This window comes from Sparus aurata, chromosome 9 (genome assembly GCF_900880675.1).
Source record: "Sparus aurata chromosome 9, fSpaAur1.1, whole genome shotgun sequence".
NCBI lineage: Eukaryota > Metazoa > Chordata > Actinopteri > Spariformes > Sparidae > Sparus > Sparus aurata.
In genome coordinates, this window is record NC_044195.1 from 35378776 (window position 1) to 35397444 (window position 18669).

The 18669-nt window shown below is 40.4% G+C and overlaps 1 protein-coding gene across 1 annotated transcript; it reads right to left on the reverse strand.

Annotated features, from left to right (window-relative positions):
• Positions 1–852: 852 nt before the first annotated feature.
• LOC115587983 (kinesin heavy chain-like) lies at positions 853–17654 on the reverse strand. The gene is made up of 26 exons (XM_030428198.1): positions 17309–17654; positions 13531–13618; positions 12648–12721; positions 12423–12527; positions 11262–11310; positions 11135–11190; positions 10948–11035; positions 10628–10752; positions 10421–10525; positions 10119–10267; positions 9736–9884; positions 9438–9616; positions 9286–9354; positions 8988–9194; positions 8509–8655; positions 8222–8410; positions 7732–7849; positions 7445–7521; positions 6720–6829; positions 6349–6450; positions 6090–6150; positions 5928–5999; positions 5623–5727; positions 5272–5488; positions 4946–5122; positions 853–3590 (listed from the first exon to the last, which is right to left on the reverse strand). The coding sequence occupies exons 1-25, from the start codon at positions 17441–17443 to the stop codon at positions 4953–4955; spliced, it is 2946 nt and encodes a 981-aa protein (XP_030284058.1). The 5' UTR covers positions 17444–17654; the 3' UTR covers positions 853–3590; positions 4946–4952.
• Between the last annotated feature and the right edge of the window lie 1015 nt (positions 17655–18669).

Genomic DNA, 18669 nt, shown 5'->3' on the forward strand with positions numbered 1-18669 from the left:
TTAATTATACGCCCTGCCTGAAGCCTGCAACAGCAAACAAGTCTCGACACAGAAACCAGACCGCCTCTCTCTGTACTCTCCTCTCTCCTGAGCCACTCGCTACCTGCTGCCAGGTAGCCAATTACATTTCAAAAACAGTTATATACAGTTTAAATGGGTTTTCTAAAATCTTAACTTGAAAATGCTGCAAGTTTACAGAGTTTTATGCATTTTGCTCATTGTATAACCTTTTTTTTCACCTCAGCACTTGTTTTTGTCTATTTCATACGCACAAAGTTAGTTTAAATATGTAAATATAGAAATATAATGTGTTTACGCTTTTGTTAGTCTCAAGCAGGGGTACTTTGGGGTAAGAAAAGAGACTTTTAAAGCCAGGCAATTGGATATTTCCTCTTAAAACGTGACAAGTGTTCATTTTCAGTCATATTGTTATAGAGGCGTTTCAGGATAACTACATTTCCAGGAATAATTAACTGGTAAATAAATGTTTTATAATGTGGCAGGAGGATCCCACACTCGTGTCATCAGTTAATGTTTTGTAACGCACTGTTAGCAGTTTGTGTTCGAGTCAATAGACAAGAAAAGTTAAGCAAGATAAAAGATTGTTTAAACAAATGTCCTGTCTACTTACATCTACTGACAATGTGTGATAAACCATTTATTGATGGTTTGTATATATTTATTTAATGATTATTAATGGTAAGGTGTATGTTGCCATAAATACAGCAGATTACGTGATGTATTCTTCGGCCTCGTGTCAGTCAGGAGCATCATTAACTTCCTGTTTCTCATGAATACATCTGTGCTTCAGCTTTGAAATGCGTCAATAGCGAAAATAACAATACTGCATGATACACAACAACTACACCACAGTTTAATAATACTTAAAGTCCACAGACAGACAACACTGTGGTGCAACAGAGACCCTGTGCTTCTCAGACACGTGAAGTTCACGATGCGTTCAGATGAATCCAGCTACAACTTACAATGAAACACAGCAGCAGCTCAACACTGATTTAGATTGTAGAAATATTACAGATAGAAACACTCTGAGCTCATGAATACTGTCCGAAAAAAGTAAGAAAGAATTCATAAATTGAATCAATAGAAACACCCGTGAAATACATATCAAATATTAAAAAAACACAATCAACGTCTGCATTATAAAACATTCAGTCCAGGAAAATGAAAACATCAGGAAACGTCAGGAATAATACAAATTACTTTTATCTTCATATGACTTAGAAATGATTCAGTAACTTTTATATAATAATGTATCAGGAATGTTTTTTGGACGAAGACCGCAGCTGTTTTCTTCAATTCCATTTATATATTATCATCATAATTATGGCTAATAGAGTCAAAATAAGACATCAGACTTTATATGACACTCTCGGGGTCACTGTGACGAAAGTCAAATGTTATGAGACGAAAAGACGTCATACAATTATTATTATGTTATCATCATGATAATATTGTATAAATTCATTTCTAAGGAGGTTTTATTTTCAGTCATAATTTTTCAAAATAAAGAACATGTTGAGAATTTGATTGTATTTTTCAGTGAATAGGTGAAAACATTTCTATTACGTCCAGTGTCACAATTACTTCTTGCAAAATCATAATGACATCTCTTAATAACTTAACTTCTTACAAATTCTGACTAAAAGTCTCAATGTTTTACTCTTATAACAGATTTTATTGAGTTGATAGACAGTTAGACATTATTCAGTAAAACTTCATTCTAAAAGATCCACAAAATTCATAATTATCAACTAACGTATGTTTATGCAATTTAAAATAAAGACCCTAAAATCTATTTAAAATGACCCTGATATGATTTACATATAAAATCCTGCTCTTTTATAAGCATTAAGCATTTAATAAATAGCTGATATTTCTGCTCATCATGTCATCATACGTTTCAGCAGATCAGTCAGCTTTGAAATCATTCTTCTAAATTTCCAGAATTCCTAATTTTTTTTATAGTTAGCCATAGGTAAGTATGGGAAGTGTCATTGACGTAGAACGCTGCTGAGAGGAAGTTGAACAAAAATGAATTTTTAATTATTGAACTAATTACCACCTTCTTACTAAGACACTTCCATGTGACCCATTAGTTCTTCATAACTTTAATTTTATTGTTCCTAACTGTTCATGTATTTATTTTCCTGGCAGTAACAGTTTCCTGATGATGAACTGTGAACATCGATGGAAAGTAGACCTGCATTTGTTCTTGTTTATCTTTAACAGTGTAAACTGTAAAAAGTTAAAAACATAATTTAAAAAAAAGTGACGTAAACATTCATCAGAACATAGATGGAGTTCCAATGTGATGTAGACTAACTGTGTCTCAGTCATTCATGAATAGTTCTGTAAAGTTTTTACTGATACATAAATAATGTGGATGAAATATTATATATATACAATAAATATTGTACATACAGCTGTGAGCACAAAACTCTCATATCATCCTTATTAACAACTATTCCACCACTAGTGAAAATTATGAGATATTATGTCGAAGTGAAAAGTGAGTCAATGACCCAAAAATATAAAAATAAAATTGTTAATTTGTGATGCACAAGATGGCTGCCAAGCCAGAGACCACTGTTCAGACAGGGTTTCAACATTAGTTAGCAGGAAACCACTGAGTGCTTTAAACCAGATGTCAGGTCATTTTCCAGCTGTGTTTGTGGTGACAGAACCAGAGATTTTAATTTTATACATAACTTTACATGTGAAACCACCAGATATTTTAAGCCAAAACAACCCTAAGCAAGTGGTTTAAGTGCCTAAACCTAACTGGAATATAAGAACAGCACTGTCACTAAACACGTAAATTTAACCTAAAGAAACGTAACCTTTAACATGTCCGTGGCTTGCAAAAAAGGACATTTCTAACAATTATTCTGGTGATTGATTTGAACATTGAAGTACAGGAACTGTTGGGCCTTTCAGTGAATCTAAATCTAAATGTTGTTCCATAATTTGGACCTAAAATCTGTAAAGTTGACTCAATATCTCATAATTTTGATTTCCCTGCAGGAGCCTGCTTACTTATTTGCATCATTCCTATTTTTTTATTGTCACAGTAATTTCTGTAATAATTAATAAAATAAATTAATGTGAATAAATGTATTTTTTTTCCCATAACAACACATTTATCAACGTGGTAGCAAGATAACAGAGACACAACATTAGTCTACATTAAAGTCATTATCATCCAACTCCTGTTAACTTCAGATAGAAACCCAAAGTTAACTTATTTAACTCGTTCTTAAACTCGTTTAACACATTGAACTCATTATTAAACACTTTAAACTATCAATTTATCCCGGCTAATGAACAGATTCGGAGCACCAGAGCTGACTGAGATTCTGTCCGGATAAGAAAGGACAGAGTCAGGCAGTAACAGACTTAGAGGAGGAAAGAATGCACTTGTTGGCTGTTAAGGTGGAATGGCTTTTAAGGTGGAAAGTAGTAGAAACGAGGAGACTGGTTCCAGTAAAGGCAGAGTGGTGAGAGAAGGAGAGTTCAGAAATCCAAAGATCCACAGAAAAGGAAACTGATCCGGAGTCGTCTGCTACCTGAGAAGACAGGAAGAAATAAACCCTTATTTAAACAGTGAGTGATGTGGCTGCTGTGTGGTGGTTGATGATACTGTTGATAATGTTGTTGGTGTTGTTGTAGTTGTTCTTTTTTGTGGTTGATTACTTTTTGGTTGTGGTTGCCATTGTTGATGATGTGTTTTTTGTGGTTGGTGTGGTTGATGATGTGGTTGTTGTGGTTGATGATGTGGTTATTGTGGATGATGATGTGGTTGATGATGTGGTTATTGTGGTTGATGATGTGGTTGTTGTGGTTGATGATGTGGTTATTGTGGATGATGATGTGGTTGATGATGTGGTTATTGTGGTTGATGATATGGTTGTTGTGGTTGATGATGTGGTTGTTGTGGTTGATGATGTGGTTATTGTGGATGATGATGTGGTTGATGATGTGGTTATTGTGGTTGATGATGTGGTTGATGATGTGGTTATTGTGGTTGATGATGTGGTTGATGATGTGGTTATTGTGGATGATGATGTGGTTGATGATGTGGTTGATGATGTGGTTATTGTGGTTGATGATGTGGTTATTATGGTTGTTATGGTTGATGATGTGGTTATTGTGGTTGATGATGTGGTTGTTATGGTTGATGATGTGGTTATTGTGGTTGATGATGTGGTTGATGATGTGGTTGATGATGTGGTTATTGTGGTTGATGATGTGGTTATTGTGGTTGATGATGTGGTTATTATGGTTGTTATGGTTGATGATGTGGTTATTGTGGTTGATGATGTGGTTGTTATGGTTGATGATGTGGTTATTGTGGCTGATGATGTGGTTGATGATGTGGTTATTGTGGCTGATGATGTGGTTATTGTGGTTGACGATGTGTTTGATGATGTGGTTGATGATGTGGTTGATGATGTGGTTATTATGGTTGTTATGGTTGATGATGTGGTTGATGAGGTGGTTATTGTGGTTGATGATGTGGTTATTGTGGTTGATGATGTGGTTGATGATGTGGTTATTGTGGTTGATGATGTGGTTGATGATGTAATTGATGATGTGGTTGATGAGGTGGTTATTGTGGTTGATGATGTGGTTATTGTGGTTGATGATGTGGTTGATGAGGTGGTTATTGTGGTTGATGATGTGGTTGTTGTGGTTGATGATGTAATTGATGATGTGGTTGTTGTAGTTGATGATGTGGTTGATGATGTGGTTATTATGGTTGTTATGGTTGATGATGTGGTTGATGATGTGGTTATTATGGTTGTTATGGTTGATGATGTGATTGGTGTGGTTGTGGTTGTTCATATGGTTGCTGTTGTTTGGTTTCTGTCCTTGTTAAAGTGGTTGTTGACGTAGTTGTGTTGAGTTTGCTGTGACTCACCTTCAGCTTACTTGCTGAGGCTCTGATGGGGTTGTTGCTGCTGTGGCTGATGCGGCTGCTGCCGGAGGGAGTGATGACGTGGACTGGCCGTCGCACCACCTCCTCGGATGGTTGGTCTGACGGTGGGGGAGGAGGATGGGTGCTGATGGTGCTGATGTCCAGCTCTGATTGGCTTGGCTACACAGAAACATGTGACAGGTTAGTCAACTGTTCTTCTTTAAACATCAGATCCTCAGAGTATCACAACAACTCATCCTGTGACCTCCTGAACTTCTTCCAGAGCCGGCATCATGACATGTTTTGGGCTGTAAAGAACATTTCCTCACCTATCTGAGCAGAGTGCACTCTCCTGGAGACGTTCTTGGACCGCACAACCTCTTTGATCCGGTCCACCTCCTGTTGGTAGCGTTTGCGGTCCCTCATGGCCGATGCCTTGGCATCCCTGAGGGCGGATTCCAGAGCTTTCACTCGCTCTGCTGTGGCCCGCAGACGCTTCTCCAGCTTGGGCAGCTCACAGCGAAGGTCAGCGTTGTCTCGCACCAGCTGGAGGACACAAAGGGTTAAATTCACCGAGGTTTCCTGTGTGTCGTCACTTTTACCAGAAAGCAGCGTAAACATAATGAAGATTGAACATTACAGAAGCAACAAGGACGGTTGTGGTGGGTGTAATCACTGACCTGTTTGTGGACTTTGCTGAGCTGCTCCAGGTTGTTTTCTAAGAAGACGATCCTCTGTCTCTGAGCCAAACTGCCACCGGCCTCGTCACAGTCGTTCTCAAAACTCTGTTTGAAGAAGAAACAAGAACACTTCAACGATGTTCATCTCCAAACCTACAGGCCAACACCTAACATCTCACTCTCACAAAGACGCAGAATGAGCCTTTAGTGTGTAATTCAAACTTGAACTTTGGGGCTCAGGAGGATAATCAATTGATCAGCTCCCGTCTGGACTGATCAGATCAACGAGCTGACGGATTTCTTACACTCTTGACTCGAGTGCTGATGTCCTCGATGAAGACTTTACGGAGATTGTGCAGCGTCTGAAGCTCTTTGGCCTGTTGGATAGAAAAATCCAGCTGATCTCAGATCTGTCACTGCTGCAGATAAAGATGTGCAAATTCAAAAATAAAGAATAACCTACGTACCACGGTCTCCTCCAGACCCTTCAGGTCCTCTTTGGCTTGTTCCCTCTTCTCATTCAGGAACCTGAATAACACAAACAGAGTCTGAGCTTAATAATATACTGATGATATGATCTTTTCCACTCGGGACGCTGATGTGCAAAACTTAAGTGAGAAGAGAAAGTGATGGAAACAAACTGTCTGATGGAAATGCTAAGATGTTTGTGTAGAAGCAGCAGAGGAGCCTGTTGAGACTACAGTGAGCACAGAGGGACACACTTACATCAGCTTCTGAAGCTTCTGGCCTTTGTTCTGATCCTCAGCTCGCAGTTTGTCGTAGTCGGACTGGAGCTTCCTGTTCTCCAGCTGCAGAGCCTGATTCACACTGAAACAACCACACATCCATTTACTCACACTGCAGCACTGTCACCAGATCTGTTCAGCTGAGCCACCAGAGAAACACTCAACTACAGCGTCTTTACTTTGTGTTGACTAGTGCAAAGACTAACAACATGTCATTCATTACAACATGACATATTAACACTACCACACACACATTTTACTAATGAATAAAAGAAAACCAAAACCACACAGAACAGCTGCAAACAAACCAGTACGGTGATCAGTTATTACAATCAATAATCAATAACCTACTCTTTGAGTTGGTCGACGTTTCTCTGCTTGTGCTCTATCTCGTCTCTGAGGCGACTCAGTTGTTTCTGATGAACCTCTCTGTGGTTCTCCATCTGTTCCTCCAGGGTTCTCTACAGAACACACAGCAGGAACACATTGTATTTAAATACCTTCCATATAAAACTTCCAACATCACATTTGAGTAAATAAACATTTTAATTTTTCTGAATATTTTTATAATCAAATAAAACTTTCCTTCTGGTCATAAAATAAAGTCACATGTATTTTTTTCAAAGTTCAAAGCGAGGTGATGGATTTAAAATGACTTCAAACATGTACATTTAATTTAATTTAAATGACAGAGAGACATCAGTTCATTTCATGAGGCATCAAAGCTGTAAGAGGAACAACTTAGTTCATTAAACAGGTCAATTTAACTAGAGAAACATCTAAGTATAATAAACTTCTTATATATAAAAAGAGGGACAGTTCTAATTAATTAGCAGCTGTACAGTCCAACATCCCTGAAAAAATCAAGTGTTAGTTATCAGTTAACAAATATCAAGTTCATCATTGATTATGAACAACAGAGGTCCTAAACTCCACCCCTGAGGAACACCACATTTAACACACTGTTTGATTTTATGGGGCTTGTTTACAGAAAGACAATTATAATATCGGGAGCTGCAGATGGTTGAACATGTGATCAAACAATCCATAACGTCAGAACATCGGATCGTTTTTACCTTCATCTCAACCGCATCCTTCAGGCGGCTCATGTGCTCCTTCTCTTTGTCCATCACGTTCACCTCCTGCATTTGACCTGAACACACACACACACACACACACACACACACACACACACACACACACACACACACACACACAATTTTAATTGAATTTTCTTTTTAGAATTTTGATGACATAAAAAAGACAGTTCCTGCCTCTAATCTGTTGAACTATTTGATAATAACTGACAGCTACCAGCCAATCAGAGAGCAGTGTTTCCTGTAACCACGTGACATATTCTGACCTTGAGCTTGCAGTTTGGCGACCTCCTCCATCAGAGAGTCCTGACTCTCCTCCAGCTTCCTCTTCTTCTGCTCCACCTTCATCAGGTCGTCTGTCAGAGACACGACCTTCGCCTGGTGCTGCGACATCAAACACAGGACGGTTACTTAGCATCAAAATATAGATAATAATGATAGAAAACAACAACCACTGTCAGGATAAACAACAAAACACACTGATAATAATAATACTATTAATAGTAGATCACAACAAAGGTTTATTAATGGATCATACTTCTATTCCTTAGAAAGTTTAAGGAAAATAGTTCCCATCATGCTTTGGGGAATGTAAACAGGAAGTACAGTGTTGTTAGCTGTGAGTCTATTTTTATCTATATTTATATCTAGTCGTTAACCTCAAGAAACCTCCTAACCTTAAACCTGCAGATCAATCCATGCCATCCACTGATTAATACTTTATATAAAGATCATTTCTCCATTTTAATCCGATACCTGTGAGACGAGCAGCTGACAGGTGTTGAGCTCCTTCTCGCTGGCCTCCATCCTGCTGAGGTTCTCCGTCAGGTTGATCTCCAGCTGTTTGCTGCGGTTCACCAGAGATTTGACCTCCGACTTCATCTTACTGACGTAGAGGCGAGCTGTGGTGAACTCCTCCTCCATCACTCCGCTCGTCTCCGTCATCTGAAGAGAGAGAGAGAGGCACAGTGACATCACAGCAGGCTTCTGCAGCATGGGTCAGAGGAATGTAAAGAGGAGCTGATGAAGAGTTTGAGTCTTACAGCTTTGAGGTCGGTGGTACCGAGGACGCCTCCGATCTCACTGAGGTCTCTCAGCAGCAGACTGAGGATCTCTGCTGACCTCTTCTTATGATGAGAGCTGATCTCCTGCAGGGTGGAAAACTCCCTCTGAACTGTTTCCAGACTCACCTGCAAATAAAAGACCAGAAGAAGAAGAAGAGCTGATCTCTAAAACTGACACAACACAGGCAGAGAAAGAGAATTCTGACCTCACAGCATCCCATCATCCTGATGCCCTTCAACACTTTTATACCAAATTCATTACATTCTTATAACCTACCGTCCTAAAATCCTACATAATAACATCCAGACTTCCTGATCACCTTCCATACTAACATCATAACAACCCAGTATCCTAATGAACGTGTCAACAACCTACCTACCATCTCAGTTTCCTAACGTCTTTACAACCATGCTTCCTAACATCCCACCATCTTAACTCTGGTGTGTTAGAGACTCACAGTTTTGCGGGCCAGCTCCTCGTTCAGCTGGTCGTTGCAGCGGTTCTTGTTCTCCACCTCTTGGCTCTTGTGGTCGTAGTTGACGGCGAGCTCCTCCAGCGCCTGCAGCACCTCCTTCACCTCCTCTTTGGCGGAGTCGCTGTCCCTCTGCAGACGTGACAGCTCGTCCTGAACCCGCTCGTAGTCCTGACGGCTCGACAGCAGCAGCTGGATGAAGAGGAGGAGGGACGAAGGTTAAACTGATACACGCTCAGGTCATGCAGGAAGGTGGAGGTGGGAACACTCAGGTGAGACTCACCTCATCCTGATCGATCAGCTGCTGTTTGAGTTTCTCGGCCGTCTGACTGTGATGATTGATCTCCTCATCCTGAAACATGAGTCAGCAGATTTTTAATGTTTCGCCGCCTCAGACAGAACCATGCAGTCTGGTCAGGTGCAGGTGAGACTCACCTTGTCGTCCAGCTGATGGTACAGGTCGGAGATGAGCGTCTCGTACTGAGTCTTCTCTCCATCAGACAGAGGGACAGGGGGCGGGGCCAAGCTGTCAATCACCACCGTCGCCTCAGTGCTGCTGCTGCCGCCTTTCTTGTTTCTGCCGCTCAGCTGCTCCTCCACAGGTACAGACTCACCTGCAAGAGTTCAGACAGGCTCAACGTTATGCAAACTAGTTTAACATTTTGTAATAAATGCAGGAACTAGGATTCAAATCCACGTCATGAACTGGCAGGGCCGAGGGGGGATCGTTTACCTTTCCTCCAGCGTTTCAGCTCGTTCTCCAGTTTCTGTATGACGACGTTCAGTCTCTGGTTCTTCTCCTTCTCCTTCTCGTACTTCTTCTTCCACTCCTCAGCCGTCAGCTCCAGGTTCACTGACACTGTGTTCTTTATGGTTTTAGCTCTAAAACACACACAGGAAGTGGTTTTCACAAACCCTCAGAGATCTCTGACAGTAAAGAAATGTCTGTTCATGAAGATTGTTTTTTTCTTTTGTACAAGTGCACATTTAATCCTGTTGGTGGCAGCAGAGGAGACATCAGAGGCTGATCAGTATTATTATGAATCATCCTCTGAATGAATGAACTGCTGTGTAGCTGGTTGTGGACTGGACTGGTCCGAACACACGAGACAGTACCTCTGTCCGAACATGAGGGTGGACTTGGTCTCAGCCTCGTTGTAGACAGACGGAGAGCAGCAGATGATGATGGTGGTCCGACAGTTTCCTCCCAGAGAGTCCTGCAGGATCCGAGTCATCTTACTGTCTCTGTACGGGACGTGGGTTTTCTACAAACACACAACACATAAGATTACAAAAAAAATATTTTGCAAAGAGGGAAAAAGCTTTTATATTAGACAATGTCACATTAGCTGGCATGATGTTAGCTGGTGCTATGTTAGCTAACATTATTAGCATGCAGACATGAGGTTCACACTCACAGTTCCTTCGCTCAGAGCAGCGATGACGTTGCCGAGAGCAGACAGAGACTTGTTGATGTTCTTGGCTTCGTCCAGCACGGCGCCTTCTGCTCCCGTTTTACTCACCTGAACAAAGAAATCATCATCAAGATATTAAAATCACTGGAACATTTGAATAAACTGCTGTGTTATGATGTGATGGATGATGAGCAGGTGCAGCAGTGTGACCTTCTCGCTGCCTGCCAGGTCCACCAGGTACAGTTTCCCTGACAGCTTCGTCTCTGTCTCCACGTTCTCCTGCTTGATGTTGATCAGAAAGATGCTGTGACTGCGAGAGCTGTGCTCGTTCATGTCTGCAGGAAACAACAAGACAAATACATCTTAATACTCTGAATACAGACGACCACAGGAGACAAACACTCTGAGAGAAAACAGGCTGCCGAGTTCATCCCAGCTGCAACATGAACAAACAGAATATACTACAGTAGTACTACTACAGTACTACTGCAGTACAGTACTACAGTACTACTGCAGTAGTATATACTCACTGGTGACGGCGACGTGTCTGTTGGCTTTCCCCTCATCGATGACGTCCATGACTTCATCAGGACTGGAAACAAAACGCTCTGTGCAGCCCTGAAGGACAGGAAGTACTGTTACTGCAGTACTGATGATATTGCAGTACTGATACTGCGTAGTATAATACAGTGTATTGTATTAAAGTGGAGCAGGTACCTTGACAAAAGGAACCCTGTTCTTGTCCTCGTGAACAGCCAGGTTTGTCTTCGACACTGAAACATGAATGACAGTCAGCAGGTTCATCAACAACACGTTCATGTTTACACGTTAAATAAATCTTTACCGTCCAGTAAGTCTCTGATCTTATCCAGGTAGATTTCAAAATAAGAGACCTGCAGAGAAAAACAGACATGTTTAGCATTAGTATATATATAGATAATAAATACAACATATATTATATATATACACACACACACATACAGTATATAACTAAAATACATTACTGTAATATTTTCTCCCTCAGAGATGAACATGTTTAGATGAATGTTTTTACAGACTGAACAGACGAACAGGACCAGAACACAAACTTCATGTGAAGAAATGATGATTCATTGGAAATGATTTGAAATACTGAACACATTTAAATAAAATCATCATTCAATGATTCAATGTCAGTGTCTGATGATGTGAATGATATTTAATTCTATTTTCTCTGGTTTTCTTCATATTCATAAATGTAAACAAACCGGTAAAGAGACAAACTCAAAGGAAGTCAAACTTTAACCTGATTGGTTTTTCAGGCTTCTGTAAATAAAAACGAGCATTTCTTGTTGTTTGTTGTTGTGTTTATATTTGCTGTGTTTGTGTCAGTAGAGACCAGTGAACATATGGAGAGCAGGCGGGTCAGTGAACGCCTCGCTGGTTTCTCTGCAGGACGTCTGATCTCAGAACAGATTTAACTCTTCAGATTTTAACAACTGTTCAGTTTTGTTCTTTAATATCTGGTTATAGTGTGTTTTTGTTAGATGTTAAATGTTGATGTGTTCCATTAAAAGGTGATATATAAATATAATGTATTATTATTATTATTATTATTATTTACTGAGATGACACAATGAGCTGCCATATGACATGAAAACATACACAACATACAGGACGTACTATCATAATCTAATTATTTTATATCATATTTAGGTTTAGATTTGTAAAAGTTTTATCATGATGTCAACAACTTTATTTATATACAATATGTTAAATGTGATTTTTAGCTAAAACAAAGCAGAAGAAAACAATGAGGTTATAAAAATAAAAATATTTAAATCAAAAAAATAAAAATGGTTAAAACATATTCATTAAGAATGCAGAGACATAAAATCAAAGAAGGACTGAAACAAAGGAATAAAAAAAAAAAAACAGTGTTTAAATAAATCAAAATCTTTTCTGGTTTCAGTTTGATCCATGCAGCTCCAGATGATGTCATCAGTGTTAACGATGACATCATCACCTTGATGTGAAACTCCAGGTTCTCGTCCATGGAGTAGATGTGGTCGAAGATGTCTCTGGAGATACGAGGGATGATTCCCATCAGCTGCGGGTCGTGCAGGTTCCCCTGGAGAACCCAAATAATACAGAAACATTAAAACACACAGAACCAGAGCAGAACCAGAGCAGAACCAAACAGAACCAGACGAACGACTCGTGAAGGAAGCGATCAGAGAATCAGACCGACCTCCATGGTGTGAGTCTTTCCTGACGACGTCTGACCGTAAGCAAAGATGGTCCCGTTGTATCCTCCCAACACATCTGGAACAAACACACAACACACACACAGCAGACGCACGACACACACACACACACACACACACACACACACACACACACACAGCAGACGTACGACACACACACACACACACACACACACACACAACACACACACAGCAGACGCACGACACACACACACACACACACACACACACACACACACACACACAGCAGACGTACGACACACACACACACACACACACACACACACACACACACACAAACAGATCCACATTGTTTGCGTACACATTTCTTCATAACCATCGTTTTCTTACAGACTTGGACACAATGAACGTGCTGCATAAACAATAAACAAAAACAAAACAGAAAAAAACAAACATGATGAATAAACATCAAAATAAACAATAAACAGAAACCATAAACATGAGGACTAAACAATACACATAAATACATGATGGATAATCAAGATAAACAATAAACATGATGAATATACACAAACATCAAACGTGGTGGATAAACAATAAACAACATGTTGAATAAAGATATAAGATGATGAATAAAAAACTTGAACAATAAAACACAATAAATAAAGAAAAAATATATAAAATAAAATATCCATCACCTGAATGACTGAGAACCTTCATCAACAACATAAACAATAATCATGATGGTCAAACAATAAACAAACAAACATGATGTACAAACAATAGAAATAAACATAAACATGATGGATAAACACGGCTGATGAGCAACATGTACTTTAACGTGTATGAATTTAAACATAGTTCAGATACACGTTGATACAAAAGGCGATCTTCAGGTGAACCGACCTTTAACAATCTGCCTGGCGCAGGTGTCGTACACCTGAACCTGTTCAGAGTTTGGAGGGAGGACTCGGTCGAACACATACGGCTTCCCCTGAAACACAGGAAACACACCGTCAAAATAAAACCCGGGGCGACAACCTGAAGCTGCAGACATGAGGAGGAAACATCTGATCCTTCAAAACGCTGAAACAGATACTCAGGAGAGACTGACTGCAGACTGACACTTTAACCTTCTGTCATTTAAACACATAAACAGTTGAGACAGAATCCTTTCACAGGTAAATCAACCTGATTATGGTTTAATTTCTGACATGTTTCTGTTGTATTCTTCTGGAGAAACAGTCCAACAGTATTTCTTATAACCAGGAAATATAGATATGTTTTCTATGTATTCATTTTCCTACTCGTAGGCGAGTCTGCTGAGGACGTGTTCTCTCCTCACTGATCTGCTGACATTTAACTGATCTGAGGACAGTTTGATGGTTTTATCAGCGTCCACACACACACACACACACACACACACACACACACACACACACACACACACATTCAGATTCACTCTCTGAATATTCAAATGTCAGCGGAATAATAACCGTCTTAGTTTTATTATTTTCATTACGGCTCAGTTTATTTCCTCAGAGTCCAACAAAGACGAGACAACCTGCAGGAACCAACAACACTCAGTTCATTCTTGAATATGTTGAAGACAAAGAAGCAAAGATGCACATGTGCAGAGCTGAGACCAGATCAATAAATCAATAAAGTCACACTGAATACAGCTGATTATTCATTATTGATTCTGTTGTCTTCATTATTGATCGTTGCAGCTCCACAGCAGCTCACCAGATGTTATCAGGAACACAGACACTCTGATCTGCAATTCATTTAAAACAGTAATTTTACTTTTCAGGACTTTAAGTTAGAATGAAGCAACGGAGCCAGTTTGTTATTGATTAGTCATGAATAAAACTGTTGGATTCATTGATAGTTATAATACTGGTGAGTTTCAGCCGTCATGAAGTAAAACATGTGGATCTCTCAGAGTCTGATGTCTTTAAATGTTTGTCTGTTGGACCAACAGTCACATCTGACACACAGAACATTGTTTCTAATGACTGTGATGATTGATTGATTTGTGATTCCACTTGTCTGTTGTTTACATAAAGTACTGATCGACACTAATTGTCAGATCTGTATCATGAAACAGGCGCTGACGTGACAGTGATACAGAAACATCAACACTTGTTGTTATTTTTATTAAACGCTCGTCTGATTCTGGCCAGTGACTCAATAAGATGCCTGTCGTCATGGTAACTGCATCCCACCGGGAGAGGACTGAACGAATCAGAGGAGAGAAAGATGATTGCTGCTCAGAAATGCAGACACACACACACACACACACACACACACGCGCGCACACGCACACGCACGCACACACACACACACACACACACGCACACGCACACCACACACACACACACACACACACACAGTTCAAACTACAACAAAAATCCTGTTTTAGAGCTGCGATCTGAAATCTACCACAACATCGAAACCTGTCATGTTTTGTCAACAGCAGGTGAGAATCTGAAGCAAAACAATTTACTGCACTGTGGGATGAATTTTAAAATGATTTACCAATTCAGAAATGTGTCTGGGTGGATTATAGAGGAAAGTCTGGAGAGGCAGTTTAGAGAAGAAGAAGAAGAAGAAGAAGAAGAAGAAGAAGAAGAAGAAGAAGAAGAAGGTGTGAGGTCACAGCTGGGTCTGTAAACATATTTCTGCTCTGCCGTCAGTCACATGATCTCTGACGGCCTTCAGCCTTCACTGCCATGGCGACAGGATATTTCCCATGAGACTTTGCAGCAGCTCCATGAATAAAACCTGTCTGTGATCTGCAGCTTCAGTCGGGAGACAGAACCTGAACTCTCCTGGATTCTCTGAGACGACGACATGAAACTGAAGCCTGTTTATTCTACAGTCACATCAGCTGACTCGTTCATATGATTTCTATCAGATTGAGCAGATAAATAATGGACACATCCTTTATGTTTTATTAATGTTTCCTCTGGTTGTCCTCAATTTGACCCTCAAAGTGCTTTTTTTTCTTTAAATCGAGGCTGTGTAATCCTCAGAATTCACTACATGTGAATCTTTGACGTGAAGTGGTTTTTGAAGACAGACTACTAATCACACAGCTCTGGATTCAGAGTAAACTACAGAGTTTAGTTCTTGTTCGACAGTTTCAGTTTGGTGATTTCGTCTTCTGAACAGAAACAGATCACTCAGAAATATTCCAGCTTTTTAAAACGACTCTTAAACCTGAAGAAACAAATCCTCGTCTGTTTCTGTCTCATTAAAGAGACGAAGCGAAGACAAACAGACTGAACTCTCCTCGTTACACTGATGTTACAGAGCTGCTTCATTACATCTGATCTGGAGACAGACGAGGAGGGAAACTGGGACAGAGTCATGTGACCTTTAAAGTAATGTAGTGAGTCCAACATGAGGAGGCAGATGTTGAGACTCGGATGTCAAAATGAAAGTGAGCAAACTGCCGAGACACGACGAGACGCCACAGAGACTTCAGCCGGCGGTCGTCGAGCTCGTAGGTGAGAGGAAACACCTCTCCAGACCTCCAGGTGGGAGTTACCTGTACCATCATTTATAAAGAAACCAGAAGCCTGAGGACAACAAGCCCCTCTAATCACTGACACGTCTGATACAGACTGAAAGGTTCCTGGTGAAGAGAAACCATCCTGAATGTTCCAGACGATGGAAACTACAGCGACTCAGCAGACGTTCTGTTTCTTCTCCTGATCACAGATTCATCATCTTATTTTCTCAGGAAACATTTGTTATTCTGTGACAGAGACAGAAATAACTTGTGACCTCGAGACCTCGAGACAACAACTCAACTTATCATGTATAATAACATGTTCGCTGCTGGACGAGCTCCATGTTTGTTCACCTTCCTGTTACGTTTCCCCCGGCGACACATTTAAGCATCAACACTATGAACTGTGGGTAATTCTGTTAGTCTGAAAGTCTCAGCTCAGAGACTGAAGCCTCGTTCACCTGAATTCTCTCTCAGGTTGGAACAACAACTCAGAAGATCTGAGAACATTTTGGTTTCACGTGATGGACGACAGCAAACATCGAGATGATGGTCAGAAAGTTTGACCAAATAAAGAGTCGAGTCATTAGCTTATCATTTCATTTTCTCCTCCTGCAGTCTACGTGGTGTTCAAACACTCTGAGCGATTTAAAAACACAAACTCGATTGATTACACAACTGTGGAACTGCATCTGAGGAGACCCTGAACGCAGCATGAGACCTGGGTCCATGTCAGGACTGAATCCTGAGGGACACCTGCAGCACTGACGCTTTACAGGGTTAATCAATAATCTAATCTGTGTTTTTATTCAGTTCATTTTCTCCTAAAAAGATGAAATAAGATCATAAATACCTGAATCACAGAACAGTTCATAGAGAAGATGAAAATATAACTGCTGCTCTGTAAACTGACTGCAGGGAAATGATTTTAAATGAAGTTATCAATTTAATTGATACATTATTTATCAGGTGAAATCAGCGGTACTGATCAGCCGGATGACTGGAGCAGCTTCCGGTGTGTTGACTCAGGTTTCTTTTGTTGCAGACACACACACACACACACACACACACACACACACACACACACACATCTACACACACACACACACACACGCAGGGTGTGCCGGTACCGCCGGGTCTCGGCCGGGTCTCGGCCGGACTCACCGCCACCACCACGGTGTCCTCTCCGTTGAATTTGGGGATGAATTTGTCTCCGCGGCTTCGCTCCGCGTCGTTCAGCGGCCTGAAGCGGCACATCACCTTCACCCCGCACACCCCGCACTCCACCGCGTCCGTCATCACCGCACCGTCCGCCGGTAAACACCGAGACCGAAAACAAAGACCCGGAGAGCGCAGACAGAACCGGGTCAGACAGCCGGCAGGTTCGGTCCACACCGGAAACGCTGGTCCTCCTCCGGCCGCCGTGTACAGGCTCAGATGTCCGGTGAAGGTGGAGGTCTGAGCCGCTCACCGTCTCTCCTCAGCGGGCTGACTGATGGAGGACACTCCCCCTCACAGGTCCGCCCCACCCGCCCAACCGCACGGAACTCTGGGACCTGGAGTCCATCCGGTTGCTATGGAGACGACCTGACTGTTGAGTTCATCCAGGGGACAATTTATAAGATTCACGAAGAGAAGAGGAAACATCAGAGACATTTAATTTGACCTGTTTGTCTCTGAGACTGTAACAATATAAAATGTTGCTCTCTGAATTTAAACGATATAAAATTATCTTTATCTCCGGATTTAACTACAGAAAAGTTTGTAGTTAATGCAGATTGAAACTATAAAACATTTTCAGTTATCTCCATATTCAACATATATAAAATAATTATTTCATCTATTAGAATGTATATAAATTATCCTTATCTCTGTGTTTTAACTATATAAAAATGATTGTTATCTCCAGTTAAACTACAAATGATTTGTATTCTTTGATATTTAAACTGTATAAAGTCTGTCATTGTGTCCATATTTAACAAATACTGAATCTAATATCTAAAAGTTAAACTATATTAAATTGTTATCTCCATATTCAAGCTACATGAAATCTGTTTTTTATAGATGTAAAGTATAAAGTTGATTCAGGACACGCTTCAGTAGATTTACAAAAACCGGTCACCTTCCTCTGGTGATGTCATGAACACAGAAAACATCAAATCCATATTTAACTGTATAAAATGAGTCACAGTCTTCATATTAGAGTTATATAAAATGTGTTGTTGTCTCTATAGTTACACCAACATGCTGTCAGAGGTCACATGACGTCTGCTGGTCTCGTTATATGTTGATGGTTTCATGACAACGGACCTGATGAACTCATTAACTCTGCTGTGGTGTTAATGACTTTCACACTGATAGATGAAAAGTCTAAAGTCTGGATTGTAAAAAAAATCATAATTTCCCTCTCAGAGAAAATTCAGGTAAGATGTGAGGTAACAAGCAGCTCATTATTGTGCTTACATGTGATTTACTCTCCAGCAGTCGCGCTGGTTGTGTTGATCCTTCGATCAGCTTCAGTGTCG

What these genes read in the sequence shown, in the direction of transcription:
- LOC115587983 (XM_030428198.1), bottom strand. Translation starts at nt 17,443, where the DNA reads ATGACGGACGCGGTGGAGTGCGGGGTGTGCGGGGTGAAGGTGATGTGC. An exon ending in ACCATCAGCTGGACGACAAG is followed by an intron (nt 9,355 to 9,437) that starts GTGAGTCTCACC and finishes CTCATGTTTCAG; the next exon opens with GATGAGGAGATCAATCATCA. An exon ending in GTCAGCTGCTCGTCTCACAG is followed by an intron (nt 7,850 to 8,221) that starts GTATCGGATTAA and finishes TTGATGTCGCAG; the next exon opens with CACCAGGCGAAGGTCGTGTC.